The following is a 26,500-nucleotide window of genomic DNA, read 5'->3' on the forward strand; positions in this document are numbered from 1 at the left end:
GTGCACGGAAAGCTTGGGGGGTATAGAGGCCCAGGAGACCCTTGTGGGGACACGAATCCCCAGTGTGGTTGTCCCGGTGTGTGTGGTGTCGAGGTGTGTGTTCACGAGTGTGGCGAAATGCGTGCTGCAACGCACGCATAGAGCGGGTGCAAGGGCGTGTGTGAGAGCGACCGGGTGGGTGACAAAGACCCCGTGTGTGGATGAGACCCCAGGTGTGAGTGCGCTCACGTGTGTGAGTGGTGTGGTGGCAAGTGTGCCGAAGGGCGTGCTCCCCAGCACGCCGTGTGTGGATGAGACACCGCGGGCGAGTGCCCCCGCGTGTGTGAGTGGTATGCTTTGTGTGAGGGAAACGGCACGAGTGAGTGAGCGGCCGAGTGTGAGGGCGACACCGTGTGTGAGGGAGATGTCGGTGGGCATGTGTGAACATGCAGCCGTGTCTCCCGGTGTGAATGTAATGGAGTGGTGTGTGAGCGTCGTAACACGCAGGTGTGCGTGGGTCGAATGGCAACGGAGACGGCGACAGAGGGACAAAAGCCGAGTTGCGGCTGTAGATGTTTTGAGCAGCGTGCCGGGTTCACCCAGCAGCGAGCGCGAGCTCCGTGCTGTGCAACGCACGATGCCCCCACGTGCTCGCTTGCGGGAGTGAAGCCCGTTCCGGAAACGAGCGCGGTGAATTATGCCGATCCCGCGACGGACAAAGTTTAGGCAGGTAAACGAATTTGGACTGGACGGGTTCTCCACGCGGGCGTGTGTTAAGCTCCAACAGGCAGAGCACATGTGTTCGCGTGGGGAGCCCCTCAAGACGTGAGGCTTGTGTTTTTTTTTTTATGCGCCGGGTGACGTCATGGCTGCGTGTGTGGTTGGAATCCGGCAGGAGGGTGAATCCCTGCCGGATGGTACCGTCCAAGAGGGACGAGGGACGCGAACAGCTGCCATGACGTCACGCCAAAGGTGCGCGGCTGTGAATTGCCGCGCTGGTGCGCAGGTTGCGAGTTACCGCGCTGGTGCTGCGCAATAAAAAAAAAGGCAAGCCTCGCTTTCGGGTGAACAGGATTCCCTGGGCAAGGGGTGGAAGACCCCCTGGCCTGGGCACAGGATGAAACTAGTTAGGGGGAAGGGTTAGCTTAGTTAGACCGGCTCCATGGGGCAGGGGTAAGTCCTCATGGGGCCCGTGGAATGGATTAGTTAGAGGGATTGTAGCGAGATTTAGGTTGGGAAATTGATTAATGGGATTTTTGGAGACAGTGACAGTGAATGTGTGGAGGGGACGTAGATTAGCTACGTAGATTAAATGGAACGTGCTATAGTGTAAGGGACGACGTGGGAGCACGAGTTAGTTAGGGGATGTAGTTAGAAGGATGGCAGAGTTCAACGGTGTGTGTGTTAAAGATTTGTGGGTTGTGAGGTGAGTACATGTGCTTGGTGAGTGAGTGAGGCCAGCAGGTCTGTGTGAATGGAGCGAATGGGGAATGTGTGGTGCGATGAGTGATTGGGGGGAGGAGTGACTCCCGCCCAAGGGACCCCGGGGTCAGTGTAGAGTGAGTTAGCTGGGTTAGTTAAATTGACAAAATGTAAGTCGTTTTGCTGTTGGTGGGAGTGTAGGCTCGATACCCATTTGGAGGTGTGCAGGAGCCCTGTTGACGGGCTGGGAGCGTGGCTGCGAAAGGTGAGTATCGCTGAGTGGGTACCCCGGGCACCAGGCTAGTCGGCCGCGGTAGGCCAAGGGCCCATGGGGGGGCCGGGATAGCGTAGTGGGCACGGGTGCGTCCGCTCGGTGCGGGGGCCTGGGGCGCCATTAGCCGCGTGGGCAGTGTTGTGGGCACGGCCCGAAATTGTGAGGACACCAACGCAGGCGACGGGAATCTGGGTTGTTAGAACCAATAGTTGAAGCGTGAGGCGCTTGTTGAAAGCTCCGGGGTAGTTTAAAGGTAAATGGATAGGGTAGATTAGGAAGTGTACTCCTCCGCACCATCCATCCCTTCGCTCTCGTTGTGGGCCGCTGGACCCACTTTGTGTTAAGATCGCTGAAGTCTGGGGAGGCCATCTTGAGGCTTCTTTGGGCCTCGACACAGGACGCTAGCTCTCCCTTGTTCCCCTCCGGGAAGGGAACGTAGGCGTTGGGAGTAGGCTAGGAGACGATAGGTTAGCCGAACAAGGACGATAAAGGGGGTTAGGGGACGATTTATAGTAGGGAAGTAAAAATAAAAACAACAACAAAAAATAAGTTGGGGCTAAATTGGGTTTGACAAATTAAGGGAGTGGGTAGGGACAGTGACAGGCAAAGGCGATAGGTTGGGAGGGAGACCGTAGGGTTGGTCCGAGCCCGCCTTCTGAGTGGCCAGCACCACCGCACTCCCTCCACCAACCTCCATCTCAAGGCAAAAGTGCCTTCCACTTCATCTGCTGGCTGTGTTACTTCAAGGCCTGTGCCGGCCCACTTCATCTGCCGGCTGTGTTTTGCTGCGAGGCCTGTACCGGCCGGATCGTCTGCAGCTGTTTGCTGCAAGGCCTGTGCCGGCCCACTTCTTCTGCCGGCTGTGTTTTGCTGCGAGGCCTGTACCGGCCGGATCGTCTGCAGCTGTTTACTGCAAGGCCTGTGCCAGCCAGTTCGTCTGCCGGCTGTGCTTGCCTGCAATGGCCTTGTTCTGCAGGCTGTGGTTGCCTGCTCACCTTTGCCATGCCATGCCCATGGCCCATGTTCACCAGCCCCCGTTCAATTTTGCTTTGCCCCCCCCCCTGTTCATTTCCATGTGCGCTAGGATCAAGGCAACAGTTTGCAAGCTGCGAGAACTGCCCTGTTGGCAGCTACAACACGGGCCTGCAGTGGCGGCCCGTGCACCGTGTTTGCATTCATCCATCCATCCATCCATCCATCCGTTGTGTTCATTGCGTGTGCCACTTGAGCTGGCACGGAGACTGCGTTTGTGCAGCGCATGCCCCATTGTGGTTCACTTGGTTCATTTTAAAAAGGGAAGGCCTTGGACTGCGTGTGAGCAGCCGGCCACGTTCCCTGTCACCTGCATTGCTTGAGCCAGAGACAGCATGCGAGCAGCCTGGCTCCCTGCTAACTGCTTTCTTTTTATAGATTCCATTGATCCTGGGCCATGGTTTAGTGTAAAATTTGTAAGTTAAGGTTAAGTCGTCCGTGTGAGTGGGTTTGTTTAGTTAGTTACTCAGCCCTCAGGTTATTTATTTTGGGGACACGAATACCATGAATGTCGCACTCAGGGATCCATAGGTAAAACGTACTAGGGGAGAACTACACATGATTGCACACGAAAATTTGACGACTCGGGATGACACTGTAAAAAGGGGAGGGGTAGTGTTGCGGTTGAGGAAATTCGCAAACCACCATTCAGGTCCCGTAGGTGAGGTATCTCTGTAAGTACATGTGTCGTTCGCCGTCGGTCGGTCGGTCGACGGTTCGGAAGACGGCGGTCGGCGACGAGCTCGCTGTGGAGTCACTCGCCGCGGGACCCAAGCAAGCCAGCTATCCTCTTTCCCCAGAGCATCAACAATTCCCCCCCCCCTCGCGCCGAGATAGTGCGAAAAGGGGGGCCCCATTCCCACCCCACTCCAAGCAGTGCCAACGAAATCAGCGAAGGAGCGCGGAGTCGGGGCACCGCCGCGCCGCTACATTTGCGGCTCATCACAAAGACACAGGTCGGATCCACCCGGTCTCGTGGCCCACAGGCCCCGTCTGCCCCCTTGTCTTTAAGGGTGGCCCTTTTCTTTTGCTTTTGAGTAAATGTGTTGTCGGCGCCGTCTGTAAAGTAAAACTGTGTGAGTGTTGCCGTGTGCACGCGTAGTCGGTAGTAGATCTGCATTGTTGTGTTTCTTTTGTTACATCTGCTTTTGGTGCATAATTGTTGTCATTGTATATGTGTGCTCTCTGTGTGCCGCGGAATAAATGTGCATTATGTTGAACTGTTTTTCCCGTTTCGCTTCGTCTTTTCTTTAATTGAATCTCCATCTTGCTTCACGTAAAGGGTTGGTAGTGGGCTTAATACGCCCGATAATTAATCGGAACCGTCGAGGCCGACGATAACACCGCTCGGTTATCCCACTAGTACGGAACGGGTCGCTTAAGTGGCCCATGTCCGGAGTCGACCTGCGGCGAGGTGCGATCACCCGGTCTACCCTCAGCGTGGGTACTTAGGTAGGTCGAGTTTGGCGAACAACCCTATCCCACGCGGGGGGGCCGATTGGCACGATCGTGGTGAGGCCGAAAGGCCCACCCGTGACTAGTTCCCGGCGTTAGTCCGAGAGGGTCACGACGGGATTGTCCGTCCGGTGGGCGACGTGCCACGATTCGAGTTACGTGGCCGCTCGCACGCCGGCGAGCGCGAATTCGCAACAATATATACATTTATATATATATATATATATATATATATGCATATATAATCAGAGACACACCTACTCCTGGCTCGGGGGGGGGGGGGTGTTTGTGTGCATGACTCTTTTCGAGCATTACCCTAATTTTTTTTGTTCTATATGCCAAGACCTTCAAAACAAGTTTGGATAACACCTCCAGATCAAGTACATTTTCTCTGTCTGGTCCATCTTGGATTCGCAGTTGGCTACCAGCAAACCATAATTGAACCAAAATGCCCGTATTGGGTTTAGATGGAATAAATCATTATTAAGCATCCATAAATTATTAATTTTGATTTACTTCAATTACTTATTTCATTGCTTAACACATTTTAGCATGATTTATTCTCTTAAAACTCGGTTCACAGTAGAAAATGACCATATTTTACGTAATTATAGTCAAAAATAGCTTTCAACTTGAAAGTAGCTCAAAGTTTGATGGTCTCTGAATGAATTAATATTGTAAGTAGAGCTATAAAATTTGGCCAAAAGTTTCATTATCAAGTTCTCTGAGCAATTCAATTTTCATATTCTCACAATGGGGCTATGTGTGATGACCACAGAGCTCATTGTAAACCAGTCACCCCTACCCCCAAATGGCCACTTTTGTGGTATTTCATCAAATGATATCTCCTTAATTAAATGCCATGGAAAGTTGATTTTTTTATACTAAATATAGGTTATTGACCCCAAGGAATTCATTGGTCACATTTTTGTATTGTTTTCGCTGATCTAATTTGCATAATCCCAAGATTTTCCTCAAAATGACTGCCAAAATAATGAAAAGTAGACATGATTTAACATTGAAGCTTTAATTAATGGTCTAAAACAGTGATGTGCATATGCTTCAATCCTACAGAGACTATATTGAGACACTCATCTTAATTAGATGTAGCAGAACTTGGGGCACAACCACATACCGGGGCAAGGTCAAGTACCAAAAGATTTCCATATTTTATTTCTAGCCATCACACCATGTTTAGAATGATATGGGCTTTTCCTTGATAAAGGTAATACTATGATGACAATGCTGTTAGGGTCCATTTGACCTTGACCCCATTGTTCGAGGACAACCACCATGTAACCAAAAGATTCCATATATTATTTCCCATTTATTCATAACACTTATATGTAACTGAGCCATCAGACCATTTTTTTTAAGAAAGATAAGGACATTTTTTTTTACAAAGGGAACACTGTTGAGGGTCTATTTGACCTTGAATCCTTCACTCAAAGTCAAATATCAGGTGACTAAATAATTCCCCATATGTGATTTCCTATTCGTGTATAATACATACCTAAGCCCTCAGACCATTTCTTAGTAAATTACAGTGATATGAAAGTCTATGATGTCATTTTTGGGGATACCTTAGTGAGGTAAACTATGATGTCGCAGTGAGGTTAACTATGATGTCACTTCCTCTTGGCAACTGGATTTTCAAGAAAAAGAAGAGAAAACAATGCAGCAAACAAAAGGTAAGATTTTAATGGATCACCTTTGATTTTAAGTAATTATAATGGTCAAAAGTTGGAAATGAAATATCAAAGAATAATTGTATCTCTTAAAATGAAATATTTTAATGAATAATTGTGAAATCTAGATCAAAATATTTAAATTTCAAAGCAAAATGGGGGAATCCCCCATATGGGGGAATCCCCTAATTCTATCTGATCCCGAAAATGAGGGAATCCCCCAATTCTATCTATAAATAGACAAATTGTCTAATGTCATAAAATTTGATCAAGTACACATATATAAATATAAATTAAATGTCAAATCATACATTTTAAGGGTAAGGAATTGAATGGATTTGGTTTCAAAGACCTTGACTTATACTTTCAGGGTCAACTATTAGTATTCAGATATTAACTTGGCAATTTGTAAAATATAATAAAACCTGATCTTGAACCCATAGAAATATGAATTAAATGTATCAACAACACATTAGAACAATTTTTCCTGGACTTTATGAGCTAGTTTGTAGTAATCTACATGTAACTCGTATTAGAATGCAGTGTGCTTACTGTAGTTTTCAAGAAAACTATCCAGGTACATGTATGTATGTAGTAAATTATGTAGTGTGTGTAATAATATTAGTACTAGCGGTATGTAGCATCTGTAAAATATCACATTAATAACAAGTTATCTTGAATGCTGGATGAGTGATAATTCAAGAAAATATATCAAGTCAGGAACATATTGAGCTATTTGGCAGCAATGTGTATGTAACTACTAGTATTGATGTATGTGCACCACTGTATTCATGGTTGTGCATAAAGCAGAACTTATTTCAATGTGTAAACATTAAAATTCTGAAATTAATATTGTTTTTTACTTGTTTTAATAGATAGGCTCGAGGGAGTGGGAAAGATATGAAGTTAGAGTTTCATCTTGAATATTGTTCTGCATTCCGAATTTTCAATATTTTGGCAGCAATTTTGGAATTATTAATAAGTAGATCAACTCCAAAAACTCCAAAAATTTAACCAATGAATTTCTTGTGGTCAAAAACCTATATATACATGTAGTATCAAAAATCGACTTCCCATGCCATTTAGTTGAGTAGATATGATCATTTGATGAAATACCGTAAAAGTGGCCATTTGGGGTCAGGGGTGACTTTGGTTTTTCATGAGCTTTTTTTCAATATTTTGGCAGCAATTTTGGAATTATGCTAAGTCGATCAACTACAAAAACTACAAAAATTTTATCAATGAATTCCTTGGGGTCAATAACCTATATTTAGTACAAAAAAAATCAACTTCCCATGCCATTTAGTTGAGGAGATATCATTTGATGAGATGCCATAAAAGTGGCCATTTGGGGGTAGGGGTGACTTTGGTTTACAATGAGCTCTATGGTCATCACACATAGCCCCATTGTGATAATATGAAAATTGAATTGCTCAGAGAACTTAATAATGAAACTTTTGGCCAAATTTTATAGCTCTACTTACAATATTGAGTCATTCAGAGACCATCAAACTTTGAGCTACTTTCAAGTTGAAAGCTATTTTTGACTAAAATTACGTAAAATATGGTCATTTTCTACTGTGAACCAAGTTTTAAGAGAATAAATCATGCTAAAATGTGTTAAGCAATGCATAAGTAATTGAAGTACATCAAAATTAATAATTTATGGGTGTGTACTAATGATTTATACCATCTAAACCCAATATGGGCATTTTGGTTCAATTATAGTTTGCTGGTAGCCAACTGTGAATCCAAGATGGACCCTACAGAGAAAATGTACTTGATCTGGAGGTGTTACCCAAACTTTTTTTGAAGGTCTTGGCATATAGAACAAAAAAAAATATGGTGACGCTCTAAAAGAGTCATGTACACAAACACCCCACCAGAGCCTATACTAACCCTACATGTCCACCAAGTTGTTTGAGTCCTTCCATAACTTTTTGAGATATCCTGCTCACAGACAGACAGGGGTGAAAACATAACTTCCATCCACCTTCGGTGACAGAGTTAACTAGAAGAGCATTCGGTGGAGCGCATACCTCCGCCACGTAATGCCTGATCCAGGAGAACATATCGGGCCCAATACATTTTTGAAATATCATGCAATACAGTGCAATATTGTTTTTAGCCCTATCTCTCAATGGTGAAGGATCACTTTAAAAAAGAAATAATTCTCCTATCCAGATCCGGATCTAGATGTTCACCAAAATTGAATCAATTCGTCCTTGCCACACACCCAACCTGTTCACCAAGTTTCATCCAAATCCATACACAACTTTGTAAGATATCCTGCACACAGACAAACAAACAAGCAGTCATAGACTGGTACTTACGAAATTGTCAACTTGACCTCTGACCTTGTCTAATAAAAGCTGTCTCTAGAGAAGGTAGCGACACAAACCAGAAGTGACTACGATGATTCTGTACCAAACCATCAAAAATCGAATGTTTGACCTCACTGTGACCTTGACCTTTGACCGATTTTGACCAAAATCTATCAGCGCGAGCCATCACCCTCCTGAATCACGTGGTGTAATTTGACATTGGTAGCTTCTTCCGTTCTCGAGTTACCGCGGATTAACGTAAAGGTCACACTCGACGGCCCCCCCAACTCGAAAGGACGCCGCGGCGAGCGCCATGACATCAGCGCGCACACGCAAAACCTTTACGTGACTCAACGATGCGTCGGCTCGAGCGCGCTGTGCCACGTGACGAGCCACGTGACGAGCCGTGATGCGGCGGGTGAAATATTTTTATACAATCTTAAAACGTCTCCAAAACATCCGATTTTTACCAGAATTTCGACAACCGAGTGTTAAGCATCCTAAGCGATCGCAAAAACCGAAGACAAAATTAAAATCGAAGTTAAAACGAACTCGTGACGTCGACCGAAGCAAAAATACTCCATTTCTCCACAGGAATTTACAGAATTATGTTTGACCTCACTGTGACCTTAACCTTTGACCGATATTGACCAAAATCTAATCAGCGCTAGCCATCACCCTCCTGTATCACGTGGTGTAATTTGACATTGGAAGCTTCTTCCATTCTCGAGTTATCGTGCCTACAAACACACACACACACACGCACACACACGCACACACACACACACATAAACACACACACACACACACACATAAACACACACACACACACACACACACACACACACACACACACACACACACACACACACACACAAACAGAGGATGGAAGTCATCAATATACTTCCAAAATCTAAAGATTTCGTAAGTAACAAACAGACAGAAAGGGGTGAAACATAACCTCCTTCACCTTCGGTGGTGGAGGTAATAACTACTATATTACATGAAATGTAACACGCAATACAAGAACTAGGACACAGGAGGAGGCCATTTGGCCAATCATGCCTGCGTGATCAATACACCTCATGAGCCCGTCCGTCCTGCAGCGGGAAGCGTGTGTTGTTAGCTGTTATCTCCATATGCTGCTTTCAGTAGGTGGAATGAAGCCGTCCCAGCTCTAAAATTGTCTCCGTGTGGCTGTGTGTGTGTCTGGGCCATAACTTTTTTTTACAATTTGAGCTTTTGACATCAAATTTTCAAAAAACCTTTATTATTTGAATGTGGGGAAAAGAATTAATAATTGGGTCAAAGTGTGAAAAGGAAAAGTCACAGTGACTATAAATAGTCCTTATTAACCCTGCCGAGGGTGTCAAGCACGAGACTCCTCTTTTTTTTTTTAATCACTTCTGTTTCTTTATTTACCATTGAGCTTTAGTCTGTCTGTACAGGCCTTAATTGAGCTTTTATCATGAAATCTTCAACAAGCCTTTAATATTAGAACATAGAAGCACACAAATTAATAAAACTAGCAGAATACCCATCCTACAAGCGATCTTGTCCCAAGCATGCAACAGATTCTTCTGACGCACACCTTTTATTTAGGCGGTGTGTAGGCAACTGACAGCGCTGGATAGGCAAAAAGAAAAATCCGGGTTACGTGCATAATATAACATACCTACTGCTTATAATTCAAAACACCTCACTGCACTGGAAAACGTGGGGACAGGAATATTGTACTCGAAATGGTGAACACTTGTAATACCCTCCCCCACCTGGAGGCGGCGCTACATGATACACATTTACATCGAGAATTTGTGTCCCCCTGCAACGACCACCGGCAAAGATAAAGCACCCCTATACATCAATTTGGGTCACACTGATCCTCCATAGCAAGTCTGGATGTGATCGTCCCAGAACTGTAGGAGTAGCCCGGCAAACAAACAAACACCGGTCGTGAGGATGTACAATTTTTCTTAACTGAAATTTTCGTCAAGTTTAGTTTGAGTACAAAACGGATGTGGACAGGCTTTGTATTTTGAGATGCTTTCTTGTTTCTTCTGCAAGTTTTCGTGTGTGTGTGTGTGTGTGTGTGTGTGTGTGTGTGTGTGTGTGTGTGTGTGTGTGTGTGTGTGTGTGTGTGTGTGTGTGTGTGTGTGTGTGTGTGTGTGTGTGTGTGTGTGTGTGTGTGTGTGTGTGTGTGTGTGTGTGTGTGTGTGTGTGTGTGTGTGTGTGTGTGTGTGTGTGAGAGAGAGAGAGAGATATTATTATATTGCAATATTATCCCAATAGACCTGAGATTCATCACAACTCGACCAAGTTGTCAGTTTTTGTGTACGAAGTCGAGGCTGGTGGAAGAGTTCGAATACAGCTGACAAGCACAAAAAGCATATAGTGTAAAGAGGGGAAACGCACCAACAACAAGGTAGAGGGTTATAACAGAGGGATACTTGGAGGACGAATAGGTATGGAGAAGAATAAAAGCAAGTAGAGGGGTGGGGGGATAGGACAGTGGGTGAACAAGCTGGATGCAAGCTCCTACACAGCAAGGAGAGGAAGGCAAGAGCTCCTCTATTGTGGAGGTGGCTGCAACGAGCAGCAGGATCTGCTTCATCAGCGTTTATGTGTACTCAGTGGAGTTTATAGTTCTATGAATCATTTCATTCATCATGTTGGACACAAACGCTCATGCCAGTATCTGTAACTTTTCTGTGAATATGTTAGTTTTGACATTCTTGCCAATGTTGATTTCCTGTTTATATAACTGTACCTACAAAATGCTTTGGGTGTGTGCTTATAGGATCTTTCTCCATCATATCTCAACATCAACTTTGCCATTAAAGTAACTGATATGACTGCATCATCTTTCAACAATGACGATGTCTATGATGCAGTACTTTTTCTGTTTCCCTTGCTTCCTCCATGTTGTACTTTCCTTCTCTGGTCAATCAAACACACTTTTCATTTTTCCGAATTCCCCCTCATTTTTATAATCTCTCATCATCCCCACTGACCCCTTTCAGCCGTGACCGTGACACAGTGTGGCCTGCTCCATCCCCGACGCAGTTCTTCTCGAAAAGCTCTCTCGTCGTTGACTTCTTCTTGGGGCAGCTTCAGGAGGCAGAGGCTCGACTCGAAAATGCAGATCTTACTATGTTTGTGTTCTATGCACCTTGGTGCTCTCGCTCAGTTGAGGCACGACCACAGATAGAGCTGGTGGCCCGTGCCTTGACTGGACAGGTGTGTTGCAACCTGCATTGTGTATGAATGTCGTAACTGTTACTTACACTGAATGAAACAACATTCTCTCTCCTTGGGAATGGAATTAGATCTGATGAGAATCCATGTGCAGCAGCTCAAAGGTTACCACTGGGCTATCATGTTGGTTTCTTTTATTTTTCTGCCTTATCCAATGTTTCCAAAATGGTGTTTCTTTTTTTTTAAGAAAAAAAAGAGTCATCATTGCTTTGAATGTGCCACGGAGACTACATTTTGTGTAACCGTGAAAAATGTTACCGAGAATGCTTGGCACGCTGTCCACTTTTATTTTTTCATGCCTCCGCAGCTGAAGCCACTGGGAGGCATTGTGTTTTCTGGTTGTCCTCCTGGCTTTGTGTCCGTCCGTGTGTGCATAGCAGATTTTCATTACTGCGACAACTTGTGAACTACTGAAGGGATTTTGACCAAACCTGGTACAACTATTTCCAGTCCTGTGATGTAAAGATGAACTGATTCAAATTTAGGTTCCACTGGTCTTTGATCATGTGACTTTTAATTGAAAATATTTGTTACCACAATAACTTGTGAACCACAGGAGAGTTTTCAACCAAACTTGGCCCAAAGATGGACTGCCATACAAAGATGAACCGATTCAATTTTGGGTTCAACAGTTCAAAGGTCACGTGCCCATTGAAAATCATCTTGTACATCATAACTCGAGTTAGGAGCATCTGATGTTTGCCCTCTTCCACTTATCTCTGTCTCTGTCTGCCTCTGTCCTCTGTCCCTGTCCCTGTCCCTGTCTCTGTCTCTGTCTCTTCTCTGTCTCTCTGTCTATCTTTCCCCCCAATCAATCGTAACAGTGGGTTGATATTTAATGTCGGCGGAAGCATATCCATCGACTCATTCGCATCAAGTTACATTTTTCATTTGGCTGCAAAATTTAGCCGTGCAGATATTTGCCTTTAACTACAAATATATTGTTTGGAATCTTTTAAAAATTCCATTTGTATGCGAAATGTCATGAATTTCATTGCACCCCATGTTATTGGAAACGTACGAACTCCTTTATGAATGCTCGCTCACTTGCCAAATGGTTGATGTCGATCTTTCTTATATCGTCGCTTTATTCGCCATTCATGCAAATGAGTGTTCCATTTATTTTGCATGTTCACCATGTACATCAATGCACATAATATGTAGAGAACATCTGCTGCAAAAATATGCATAAAGAAAGTGTGATGTAAGTTTGAGCATGTTTGAAAATCCAAAACTCGACACAAGTTGGTGTGCTATGTCGGCATGTTCCACGTCGGCTATCTCTGAACTTTACCGTGGCCAAGAGAAATCTGGGTGTTAGTCATTAGCAGACTAAGATTAACCTGTTTTTTGTGTTTTTTTTGACAACATCCCTATCCGTTACTAACATGAATATCTGGAGGAGGTTAGCACTACACTTTGGTCCACAACGTATTTGTCATGTGAGGTGTGCCACCTCTGTGCATACAATGCTTAATCCACTTAATTTCACCAACTGTTATGGTTACAGACCCTAAAATGTGTTGTCAATGATTAGTATGGCATTATCAGGCCAAGGTGGCATTGCATCAATGTCATGAGTGGTTAATTTTTGTGGGTTGGTCTTGTGGTGAGGATACGAGAGAGTCCATGCGCTCAAATCCAGCTTCAGGCAGTTGAAACTGATCTTGTCTTTGAGAACAGTGTGATGGAGAATTTACCATACATAATTTAAAAATACCCAGTTAGCTCGTTAATATCCTTCAGGGAGAGTGTAGTTTTCTTGCCCCACATGATCTGGTCTACACTTCATGTCAGTTCACTCTTTCTGGTTGAAATCCAAATGCCTTCTGAGTAGCTTGGGATCACTCTACTTGCACTCTTCATCTATCCTCGATACAATTCTCACTTCTTTCTCAGCCGTGCACTGAATCTTTCACCTTCTCCCTTAGGCTCACTTTCCCACATCACCAGACTACTCTCATTGGTCCTCTGCACAAGTACCGACCTGCTCAGCCTTAAATCCTGAACTTTCAATTATGTCACACCTTCGCTTCTGCCATGAGATGTTATCATTTTGCACATGACCCACAAATGCGGCTCCCCTTGGAGCTCCCACCACCACCGTGAAGCTCCCACAAATGTGGCTCCCACCACCACCGCTGTATCCGCACGATGACCAGTGTACACCTCCCCTCCCCACCATCACCGCTTCCCCCTCAAACATAATAACATGGTATCTCTCCGTTCACTTGCAGCACAGAAATACCACCTTTGGTGTGAAATTGCCTTTTCACCTTTAATAAGCAGTTTCTAGAAACCTGAGCTTGGGACATTGCCAGGCAGAAATTGCCAGGGGATTTTTCCCGTAGTTTGCAAAATTATTCTTTCCATGATCTAGTCTGTTAACAGCTTATTCTAATATCGATTCGTTACTTTGCTGAACACAATTTTCCACCACGAGTTGCTGATTCTCGTGGTTACAAATTGCCCGATTAATGGTGTCGAGCTGCTGCTGGTTCTCGCATTGCCATTACCCTTTTATCTTTGCTTTTCAGGTGCAGGTCATCGCAATCAACTGCTGGTGGATCAGAGGACACTGCAGACAGAGAATGTCCTTTTCTTTCTTCCCTGCCATACAGACCCATCATCGTGCGTGAGTCTTTGTTTTCAAACAGTTTTTGGGGTCGAAAAACAGAAGGTGCTTCAAGTGTTTTAACAAGCTTATGGTTCATCCATTACATATGCCAACATGGTAGGATTTTTGGATTCTGCCTTGTATGCTCTGTACATGCTTGTTCCCTTCCCTAATGTTCCACGTATTTATTTGAAAAAACTCTTTGACTTCTATCCCCAATCCTACATCAACCTCCCTCTGTCTTCATTTTCTCAGTTCAACTTTTTTAATCATACCCCGACCCCCACCCATCGAAAAAACATGCGTATTTGATCAATAAATGGCCCGTTACTTGACATTCCTGATTTGGGGATGAATTAGAGTTGTATGCTTCATGAGATTAAGAATATCAAACAATATCTGGCTGAGATAACCAGAAGGTGAAAACTAACTGGAGTGTAACTACTGGTAATTGGAATGCATGATGTTTGTGTGAGTAGCTTGGAATCCGTGATCATGAATTCCCAACTGTTCTTGCAGTTTTGGACCAATAGAATACCGGGGAGCACTTGTGGCTTCGTACCTTCAGCAGTTTCTCGAGCGAATGTTGAACCCTTTAACATACCTGCCTAACCAGGGTGCTCTCCTTGACTTCCTCGCCACAACCGAGGTGAGACACCAAATGTGTGCCTTTTCCCCTTCCTCTTACCATGGCATTATGCTTTTTACTTTTTCATATTTCTCCAAGTCAATTTTGGGAGAAGCCCTCCATGCCCGGATCTGTTGATTCCATCATACCTTTTCCCAGTTGAAGCGATGGGTCAAATAATATTTCGTAATGCAACCTGAAAGGGTTATGAGTGGTTCAGGATTGTTTGCGTAGAATAGTTGGCAAATGTCTAACTGGTGCGTATCCACCTTCGTGGTGTGATCAGCTCCAAGAAGGTGTTTCAACCTTTTCAGCAAATCTTTCAAAAGAGTCAAACTTGGCATATGGAACTTAATTGGGTTGACATTGTGTCCCTTATATTGGACCACTCAGGTGTTATTTAGGAAGCACTTGGCAGTGCCGTTGCTGCCGATTATGTATTAGGTGACTCGAGTCGGGCAGAATTCCCATACCCCGTCGATGTATCGGGACAACCATGACAATTGTCGAGTGTTTTTAGCTCAGAATACACTGGACATGTCAATCAGTACTGCACATCAAAGATGTTCAGGCAGGATGATGCAAAGGTAGCATACTTTACTTTGTGCTGCCTAATCTGGGTTCACACCTGATCTGACTATGAACTGTCAGATTTGTGCTTCACAGGCATTGCATCAGATAATGGCATGCATCGGATGAATTTTAGGACAAGTGTCCCCTCTGAGAGCATTAGTCGGTGGACGTTAACTATATATGGTGTTTTTTTTTATTGAAGAGTAAACCAGTTATACACGACATGCTGAACAAATTACAAACTCCTGTCTCAACTAAGAGTATGACAGGGTCTGGTCTGGATTTCTTGGATATTCCTTAATACCAGATTACATTGCTTTCTATCTCTCTTATGCCTGGTGTTGGCTTTATGGTTAGGGTGGCGGGCTTTGGATCCAAGTGTCCCGAGTTCAAATCCTGCTCAGCTGTTGAATTAATACCAGGTGAGGTTAACTCGGCCTGTCATCCTTCTGAGGACGGCAAAATGAGTGCCAGCTTGCTGGTATACTGTGTCGGAGTGGCGACCCGTCCAGGATTGTGCCCAATAGCCAAGGAGACTGTTTAAGCAGCACCAACGCTCTGCACAGAGTATGGCCCCATCTCCTCTTGCTATCTCAAGAGTGTGGTTGCTGTACAAGCAGCAGCTCCTACACTACAAAACAAATTCATCCACCGAGGTGTTTGTATATCACCAATAAAAGGCCATATTTGGTTATGAAGGACCACTGTTGTTATTACTATTATTATTATTATTATTATTGTTATTAGTCCCCTCCTGGTTTCACTGGAGGGGACGAGGTTTGCTCACCGTCAGTCCATCCGTCCCACCGATGTTTTGCAGAAAAAAGAGCAATCAGAAGGAACCCAAACAATAATAACAGGACCACTGTTATTATTACTATTATTATTATTATTATTATTGTTATTAGTCCCCTACTGGTTTAACTGGAGGGGACGTGGTTTGCTCTCCGTCAGTCCGTCCGTCCCACCTATGTTTTGCAGACTTTTTTCCCATACCCTTTAACATATTCACCTGAAACTTGGTGCATGGCTCTATTATGATAAAATACAGAACAAGTTTGAGTTTCAGGGCATTTTGTCAATTTTTCACAGTTATGCCCTTTTTAAACTTAGAAAATATCACATATTATCCATGGGTCAGTGTTCAGCTACCCTGACTCCACCCCAATGAAATTGTGTGCCAACATTGCATGAAGCAGCACAGATTGGCAGGCCTCAGGCCTTAGGCCTGGTTGTTAGTCCATGGCCCGATGCAATTGAAATGATCCCAGGTATATAACCACGATGTATTATATATGCACATAAGCTGGACATGTATTTTTGCTTCATGTGTGGACATCAGGTTATTTTTCATATGAAATAGGCATAGCCTAGAAACGAACGAACGAAACATGGTGGGCTAGTAAGGTTCTTCTTCATTTTGGTTTCATATCGGCTTGAGCGTGTGTTAAAGCAAACTAATTTTTATCTCCGGTTTGTTATCCGAGCTGTCTTTATTGCTTTCTCGTCTACAAAAGATATCAGTAAATGAAAATTGCTTTTCCTTTTATTTCGCCGAATAGACCCAAACACGTTCGTTTCTTCTTCCCCGTTGGGACCGGTAGGGGACATGTATTGCAAGGCAATTGTCACTCTTGTTACCTCCGCCACCGAAGCTGGAAGGAGGTTATGTTTTCACCCATGTCTGTTTATTTGTTTGTGTGCAGGATATCTCAAAATGTTTTGGACAGATTCAGATGAAATTTGGTGGGCAGGTTGGGTGTGTGACAAGGCCGAATTGATTTGATTTTGAGGAAGATCTGAATCCAGATCCGGATACGAAATTTTTAAAGTTTTTTTAAAGTGATTCTTCACCATTGAGGAGAGGATGAGATTGGGACCACACTCTGTGCAGAGCGTTGGTGCTGCCTAAGCAGTCTCCTTGGCTATTGGGCATAATCCTGGACAGGTCATCACTCTGACACAGGATACCAGCATGCTGGCACTCATTTTGCCTACCTCGGAAGGATGACAAGCCGAGCTAACCCCACCTGGTATTAATTCAACAGGTGAGCGGGATTTGAACTCAGGACCATGGGATCTAAAGCCCGCCACCCTAACCATTAATCCAACACCAGGCATACCATTGAGGGATGAGGCCAAAAACAATATACAGCAAGATATTTCATTTATTGGGCCTGATATGTTCTACTGGATGAGGCATTGCATGGCAGAAGTATGTGTTCTTCCGAGTGCTCTTCTCATCATTATTATCTTGCCAAAACGAATTTTTTGCAAGATATGTTAGTCAGCTTGTATGTTTTTTTTTTGTTTGTGTTTTTTGTCTGTAATCACGTATAAAAAATTCTGCAGAGCACAGTTATCATCGGAAAATTTTGTAACTTCGCATATCAGAGGCCTATAGAGGTCCCTTTCAGTGCACAAAATTTTGAAGGTCAAGGTCAAAGGTCAAGGACACTTTGTCGCAAATCAGGGGAGTCGACGAAACCCTTATATTTTGAGTAATTTTGATCGGATCGTCTTAAAACTTCATGGGAATATAGTTCATGATCTGGCGCTCAGCTGATTATTTTTTGGTGGTGATTGGCCTTGACCTTCATATGTTTTTTTTTTTAATTTAATTTTTTTTTTGGTCTGTAATCACGTATAAATCACTCTGCAGAGCACAGTTATCATTGGAAATTTTTGTAACTTCGCATATCAGAGGACTATAGAGGTCCCTTTCAGCGCATAAAATTTTGAAGGTCAAGGTCAAAGGTCAAGGTCACTTTGTCGCAGATCAGGGGAGTCGACGAAACCCTTATTTTTTGAGTAATTTTGATCAGATAGTCTTCAAACTTCATGGGAATATAGGTCATGGTCTGGCGCTCAGCTGATTAATTTTTGGTGGCGATTGGCCTTGACATTCATGGTTAGCGCCTGAGGTCAAACATATTTGACCCCAAGGTAAAATTTTAAAGTTTTAGGAACCATATTGTGTAGTACCTCAAATTGAACACCTCGATGAGTGCTTTCTCGATATATCAAGCTTGAGACATTATGACGTCATTTGGTGACGTTATGAGGCAAAAGCATATATTTCATGGTTACTCTGTAGAACGATTCTCATCGGAATCTCTCGTAGGCAGATATTCCTCAAGGAGTCGCTCCTGGTGGATAGCAGCTCTGTTCACCTCGGTGTGACCTTAAAGAAGTCACACGTGGTCACCTTTTGGCAAGATACGGGTCACCCTAAGGGTGACATTGGTTTTTTTTTATTGGTATAAGTTGTTCAAATAAGTTATTTTAATAGTCTCTGAATAACCTTATATTTGTTTTGTGTTCTTACTGGTCTAACTCTGTTATTTTACTGAGTGTTGTCTTATGCAGAGTTCCCCATCTCAAACTGTAGAATTGAAGTTAAAAAAAACTCATTTGAAGTCTCGTTTTTGAGTTGTTTTTTTTCTGCTGATCGCGCATGTGTTAAGCCTTCCTTGATTTATGCCACATTGCCCATATTTTAAACTCGCACACTTTGTCCACTCTTTCCCTTTAAAGCATGCCTTGTTGTGATAGAAAACGAGATGTCATTGTTTGTTTTACAGCAAAAGGTTACAATATGGCACAGCCATCCTATCTACAGGTTCAAGGAGAGGTGAGCATAAGCCTCCCTTGTAGTCATGATGTTACAACATGGCTCAGCTGTTTCATATAGAGGCACAAGGAGTGGTAAAAATAAGCTTCACCTGTCTGGCCGTTTCTTTCTGCGTTCAGATCCTCGCAAAAGAGAAAACCTGCATTGGAGTCAAATTGTCAGCACGGGTTGCTTCTTTATGTTGCTCACCATCCTGTGGCATAATAATTTGATTGGCCTGACTACACTTATAAGCGTGTCAATGAATCGATGGCCTGTGTGGTATTTCTCAGAAGAGGAGGTTTTAATGATAAATTGTGTCTCCACGTTTGGCAATCTTTTATGTTGAGATCTAAATTAACTGAGTTCAGTGATTAGCTTGCCCTCTCCACAAGAGATGGGAGAAGTTACTGTAATAATTTTGTGTGTCTGTGAGTAAACGTGCAGATCTGCTTTAATATAGTGCCCCTGGCGAGTGAAAGGGGTCGTCTTGGCTCTAGAGTCTAGACTCATGAAAAATCCCCTGACAAAGCTCTTGCTTTAATGTTTTAATGGGATGTGAATTGCATGACCAACCATATGGTAGTCTCAAACATCATATTCTAAAAATAAGCTTATAAAGCACTTACTAGCACCAGTGATCTTATTAGAAACTTTTTTTTTGCATTCCACAGGCCAATCCACCATAAATTTATAATTTTTTGATTGTCTCCTTGAAACTAATGTCACATATCAAATATATAGAGCTCTTTCTGACAACTTGCTCAATGACTCACTAACATAAATGTTTAGTACTTATGAAATGAGCGAGAAAGTTGAAATTTTGCATATTGATATAATTTGAAGCCATGGTTCTGGAAAACATCACAAAAGATGTCCGCAAACAAAAATAACCGTAAACCAAAATTGGCTCGTGCAGCGTAACTCCGGCTCATGGAGCATCACGGCACCAAAGACAATAACACATAAACATTTATTGTGCGTGGACGGTGTGCTGTGTGGTAAGTGTTGCAGTGCATACTTAAATATTGCACGTTTACATATTGTCGCATGTCAGGTCCTGGCTAACGCCAAACCACCCGATAATGAACATAATTACTGGAAACCAATCCGAGTGGAATGTCGGTTCCTATGTATGAATTAATTATCCAATTTTTATCTCCTTCAGGGATCAGTTAATACTGAAACTGTTTCCCATGCACAAGAAATGGAACGAGATGGCTGACATGTCATTGGAAACAAAAAAGTGTTTCTGAAAAGGAACAAGAAAAAAGAGCAATCTGAGATTGCAGACCCTCACCAGGACTTATTTTGTGTGGTGTATTTTGTGTGGTGTTTGTGTACTGGTGTGTTACGTAGTTAATGAGACATAATTAGAACTGCCACTTTATAACTGCCGGCAGTGATGACCGGATACCAAGACGTCCCGCTTTGGTGCAACCCGGCTTTGATGCAACCCCACTTTGATCGGACACTTGACTCTGACCCATGACGTTTTAAAATTATTATTCATTCTTCAATTTAATTTAGAATGGGATTAAAATAAATTTAATTCAAATCAAATGGAAGACCAAATAGGTACAGCCCTACATTGGAGTAATCAGAAGGAACCCAAACAAGCAAAAAGCAAAATGAAGTCATCAGGAGGAACCTGGATAGGAGTCATGTTTCAGCTGCTGCTCCTCTACCCTCAAACCCATCCAGGCACAGCCAAGTGAGCCTTATTCAAAAAAAGACAAACAACAAAAATAAAAACCCATATCAAAAAAATCAAATAACTCTGGCTGCCAGACCATGCGTCCAATCAAATTGAAATTTAAAACATATATTCCCCATCAATACAAGATCATAAATGTGAAGTTTCACATCGATTGATAAAGTGGTTCCAGAGAAAACATTATTTAATAGTTTTCTTCAATCCAATATGGCTGCCAAACCATGTGACCTATCAATTATTCCTAAACAAATTTGTATAGCCATGGCTTGAGGTACATTTGTGTGAAATTTCCCCTCGATCTGTCCAGCCATTCTGGAGAAGATTTTGTGGAGGTTTTGGGGTAAATCCAATATGGCTGCCAAACCATGTGACCTATGACATGTGTGTGAACCCTTTGTTCCTCATGGATAGGTGGTCATACCTGGAAAGTTTCGCCTCAATCTATTCAGCCAGAACAGATCGATTTATGAAGTTTTTTTTTTTTTTAAACAATATGGCTGCCAAATCGCGTGACCGATGGCGTCATCACATTTTTTGTGGACCATTTTATCCTTAGATGACCCTCAAAATTTTCATACTGATCAGATGTAGTGTTCTACATATGCAATTATGATGACATAACGAAGGCACTTATGACATCATCAAAACATCACACTCATTCTCTATGAGGAGTACTTGCCGTGTGCCAAGTTTCAATTTTTTCCTTGGTGCAGTTTCAGAGATAGAGGTCTAAAGTATTTTTTTCGTTTTTTTCAACATGGCTGCCACACCACATGACCGATGATGGCATAGTTATGATTAAAACGTTCTACATGAGGATTCGCACCTCTGGTGAAAATTCTGTCTTAATCCGACAAGTGGTTGCAGAGAAAAACACGAAAGTTCTGTGCGGACAAACAAACAAACAGACAGACAGACAGACAAATGCACCCAAACGCAATACCCTCTCCTTCGACGAGGGTGATAAGACAAGGGGTGTTGGGACAGAAATACTCAGAATAGATCTTGCCCACAAAGATCACGAATAAGGGAAGGAATTTCACAAACATATTGTACAAATAAACTAAAACCCCTATGGCACCAACACGCACACATTCTCACTCAAACTTGAACAATGAGGAGACGGGGAGATATTTTGGGAGATCGAGCAGTGGCCCTCGTGTTGCAATGGTGACTACCTGCACCGCCCCAGTGCGCTCTTCGTGTTGCAGTAGCTTGTAGTTGGAGTAGCTCATCGTCGCAGTACCGCTGTCTTGCACGCACTCACAGCTGACTGGTGCTGGAGACTGGCGTACTGATGTAACTCTCCGCAACTCCCCGTTGTGCCTGCATTGCCCAGTTTTTATCTCTCCCCACAGACCTGCCTGCCCAGCTCGATTTTTGGTGAAGATCCAGATCCAGATAAGATTTTTTTTTTGTTCGAATGTTTTTTTCCAGCAATTCTTCCCCATTGATAGGGCCAAAGACAATATATAGCACCATATCCAAAAAAGTTGTACATGAGTTATGACAAAACTTTATGGATGAGTTGGGTAGGTGAGAAGAACAAGCCGATTCGATTTTGGTTCAGGTCCGGATGCAGATCCGGCCAATCAGTGGAATACAAAACATAAACTGTTCAGCCTGGCAGAGGTATGCACTTTCCTTAATGCCGTTGTAGTTAGCTTATGTTTTTTTTTGGTGATTGGTAGGTGTCTGAAATTTAATCTATTTTCCCATAACACTTAATTAATCAAAGGCAGTCCACGAATCACAAGTTTACTAGTACAGTGATAAAGTGATTCCATAATCCACAGTAATTTGTGTTTTCTGAGCTTTATTTCCAAAAATTACACTTGGTTTGTTTTGGGGGGTTTTCATCTACCGTATTTTTGGCTTGTCCATCAATGTGGAGGACAAGTCGACTTGGCTAATTTTCCCATTTTCTTTCCTTCATTCATAGATAGATGTCTATTTTGAGTATAAGAAGAAGCAAAACCAACTACAGTGGTTCTAAAAACTGTCAGAACAATGGAAGTGTTAATTTCTCCCTGATACTCATAACATGTCACCGCATATGGAACTTCCAGGGTCATCAATATTAATAAGCTGTTTTGTTGTACATATTATTTGAATTACTTTGTGGGACAACATTTCAGATAAATTAGGAATGTAAATAGTTTTTCAACAGGTTTGTTATCATAAAGAGGTACGGTATTTACAACAAGCCACAGAATCATCAGCACTGCCTCATTGCAGAGCTTCACAGCGAAGCAGAAGTGATGCTTGCGCCGTATCCTAAGCAGCAATGATGGTTGATGAAGGCGATGTTACCTGACTTCCAAGTAGATGGAAGATGCCCTTCAGCAATTTCCAGAGTGAATAGAGCAGAATGTTTGTGAAGTGCAACATTCCGTCTTTTGATGAAATCTTTCAGCAAAGCGTCAGATACTTTTGCTCGTAATATATATATATATATATATATATATATATATATATATATATATATATATATATATGAATAATTTAATTGTTCAGTGTAGACAGTCAGAATAAGTTATTGTCTGTTAAATCACCTTTCTTCCAAGGGATGGCCATTCTACATTCATTCAAGGCCATCTTTGTATTGTGCCCACTTTGTCACACCAAGCCTGCTTTGCAACAAACGACTGGTGAATGAGTCCAAGACATGTTTTGAATTTCCAAAGCATTGGACATCATCTGTTTTCATGGATAAATATTTTGCCACTGTTTAAGGCTTTATTCCTTCATTTTTGAATTTTTATTTTTATTTTTTTAACCTCTGAGTATTTTACATTATTTTATCTTTATTTCTGCCTCATCTGCAATCTTTTCCTTTTCAAATCCCTGCAGAAAACCCACACTGCTCTGGGCACGCATGATAAATGGGTAATCCCTAATTCCGACATAACATTTTCAATCCATTTTTTTTTAATCGCGTATTTTTACATCAGTGCCTCAGAGAAAGAGAAAAGCAATGCAAGTAGCAACAATGTCACTGAAGCATGTGCTGCAGTGACGTGGCTTGGTGTTGCTGCCTTGCTTGCCCAATGGTGCATCCCTGTGCATTCTGATGCCCGCCTGAATTACATGGAAATCATGTCAGTCGGTTTATTGTAAGCACACTGATTTTCAGCGTGATCATGCACAGTATTTCCGAAACGACTTGATCATAATCCCAGTTATGCTTACTGAGCGATTTATTTATTTTTTCTTTGTACCATAAAGCATGTGTTCCATTCTTTTTCAGCATGGGGTGCTTGGCTTCTTTGACTTCCAGGGAACCCCGCAGCCTGCTGGTTTTTGGCCGTTCTACCAAGCAGCTTTACTTGCTCTCAGAAAAAGTAAGTCGTAGCTGCTATTGTCTCCCTCTGAGTGCTGCATTACCTAAGCTGCTCACCATTTCCCTAGCACAGATAAGGATATCTCGTGCCTCAGAGAAAGAGAAAAGCAATGCAAGTAGACTGCTCACTGCTCACCTCCCTCCCTCTTAGTCAGCCCTCATTGTCATGTCTTAATACCAACAAACATACCCATGAAAATTGTGTACCTCTTTTGCAGCATAACTTTTTGTAAAGTATGACCATGGTAATTTGACCTTGCTGGGAGACCGAAATGCTCATGGTTAAATAAATATAATATTAGCGGGGTGTGCTTACACATTGTGTAAACATGCGAACTGTGCTTCCCCATTGTCACGGGTGACTCACCTGCATTTGATTTTTCATTTATTTATATTTTCATTTACGGATGCTTTCCAACAGTTCTGTGATTTTTTTCCTGGTGTATTGGCTACGATGTCCGTGGGCACACAAAATTACCATGCTTCCCCATTGTCTCGGGTCACTCATCTGCATTTGATTTTTCATTTATTTATTTTTTTTATTTATATTTTAATTTACGGATGTTGTCCGACGATTCTGTGATTTTCCTTCCTGGTGTACAAATGTACAAATATGATGCAAAATTTCAGCTTCCTACGTCACCAGGAAGGTACCGATCTTTAATATCAGTCTGTCAGTTAGTGGTTAGAAAGAGCTTTATACGAGGGGCAGTCAATAAGTTACCTTAAAATGGCGATATAAATTCAAGAAGGTAATGTGTGTAGTTGTAGACGACATATGTTATATCTATGGGTAAGAATCATGTTTTGCCAGTTTTCGATCTGGCAACATTGAGCGTATGACATCAGTAGAGCAGTTCCAGGATGGTGGCTCTCTTAGAAGCCTGCACCAGAGAGGAGCAACGTTCTGTCATCCGTTTTTCAGGAAGTGGGGGTGTGAATCCCCGTTAAATCCATCGCAGAATGAAAATGCAATATGGTGACACATGTTTATCACTGCAACAGGTGCATGACTGGGACAGGAAGTTTAAAAGTGGAGTGTCCATTGTGGCACATGCAATATAATTGCTGCTCACTTGGGCCGGCCTCACACAGCCGACCCACAATAAATGGTTGCAGGAGTTGAGCGCGTGCTAAGCGAAAACTGTCGCATTACGCTGGATGAAGTGGTCTCCGAATTGAACATTAGCCATGCTTCAGCACACCATATCATTCACAACGTGCTGGGGTTCCGCAAAGTGTCTGCAAAGTGGGTGCCAAGGCAACTCACACCAAAACTGAAAGAACTCCACTTTTAAACTTCCTGTCCAAGTCGTACACCTGCTGCAGTGATAAACATGCGTCACCATATTGCATTTTCATTCTGCGATGGATTTCACTGGGATTCACACCAACACTTCCCAAGAAGCGGATGACAGAAGATTGCTCCTCTCTGGTGCATGCTTCTAAGGGAGCCGCCATCTTGGAACTGCTCGACTGATATCATACATTCAATTTTGCCAGATCTCAAACAGGCAAAACATGACTTACCCAAAGATATAACATATGTATTCTATAACTACAATAAACACATTAGATTCTCGAATTTATATCGCCATTTCATGGTTACTTATTGACTGCCCCTCATTAAAAAAAATATACAGTATACATACACACACACACACACACACACACACACACACACACACACACACACACACACACACGCACACACAGTGCCTATATAAAGTCTACACCCCCTTTCAAATTTTTCACCTTTTGTTGCTTTATAGCCTGGAATTATATTGCATTAAATCAGACTTTTTTTCCACCTTTATTTACACATTGTAACACACAACTTCCAAGTGAAAAACAAATTCCACAAATTTCAGAAAATTAATTAAATATACAAAACTAGAATATCTTGGTTGGATAAGTGTCCACCCCTTTGTAATAGCAATTGTAAATTAGCTCAGGTGTAACCAATGACCTTCAAAATCACACACCAACTTAATTGGCCTCCACCTGTGTTAAATTGCAGTGATTCTGATTATTTCAGAATAAAATCAGCTGATCCTGTAGATTTCCTCTGCTGGATAGTGCATTTCACAGCAAAGACTCAACCATGAGCACCAAGGACCTTTCAAAAGACCTTCAGGATAAAGTGAAAAGGCACAGATCAGGGGATGGGTATAAAAAATATTTCAAAGGCCCTGAATTCCCTTGTAGACCAGTCAAGACAATCATTAAGATGTGGACGGCATGTGGTACCACCAAGACCCTGCCTATATCAGGCCGTCCCTCCAAATTGGATGACCAAACAAGGAGGAGACTGATCAGAGAGACCACCAAGAGGCCAATGGCAACTTATAAAGAGTTACATGCCTTTATGGCAAGACTGGTCACTGTGTGCACATAACAATATCCCAAGCACTCCACAAGTCTGGCCTGTACATTAGGGTGGCAAGAAGGAAGTCATTATTTGGATGGACTCAAAAAAGCCCACCTTGAGTCCCATTTGAGGAATGCAAAAAACACTGGAGATTCTGAAGCCATGTTGCAAAAACTTTTGTGATCTGACAAAACCAAGTTGGAACTTTT

At 42.8% G+C, this 26,500-nt stretch overlaps 1 protein-coding gene across 5 annotated transcripts in view; it reads left to right on the top strand.

Moving 5' to 3' along the window:
- The window catches only part of TXNDC11 (thioredoxin domain containing 11), a 181,165-nt gene that overhangs the window by 23,627 nt on the left and 131,038 nt on the right, over positions 1-26,500 (top strand). For all 5 annotated transcript variants that reach the window (XR_015060896.1, XM_085891978.1, XM_085891975.1 and 2 more), the window contains exons 2-5: positions 11,195-11,411; positions 13,967-14,064; positions 14,566-14,695; positions 23,828-23,921. Coding sequence is in view for 4 of the 5 variants with exons in the window: in XM_085891978.1 (XP_085748104.1) it covers positions 11,195-11,411; positions 13,967-14,064; positions 14,566-14,695; positions 23,828-23,921 (539 nt within the window). In the remaining variant the exon portion in view is untranslated. The remainder of the gene's footprint in view (positions 1-11,194; positions 11,412-13,966; positions 14,065-14,565; positions 14,696-23,827; positions 23,922-26,500) is intronic.

The sequence above is a fragment of the Eptatretus burgeri genome, chromosome 8, assembly GCF_056783735.1.
Source record: "Eptatretus burgeri isolate ZD-2024b chromosome 8, Ebu_testis_v1, whole genome shotgun sequence".
In the NCBI taxonomy this organism is placed as follows: domain Eukaryota; kingdom Metazoa; phylum Chordata; class Myxini; order Myxiniformes; family Myxinidae; genus Eptatretus; species Eptatretus burgeri.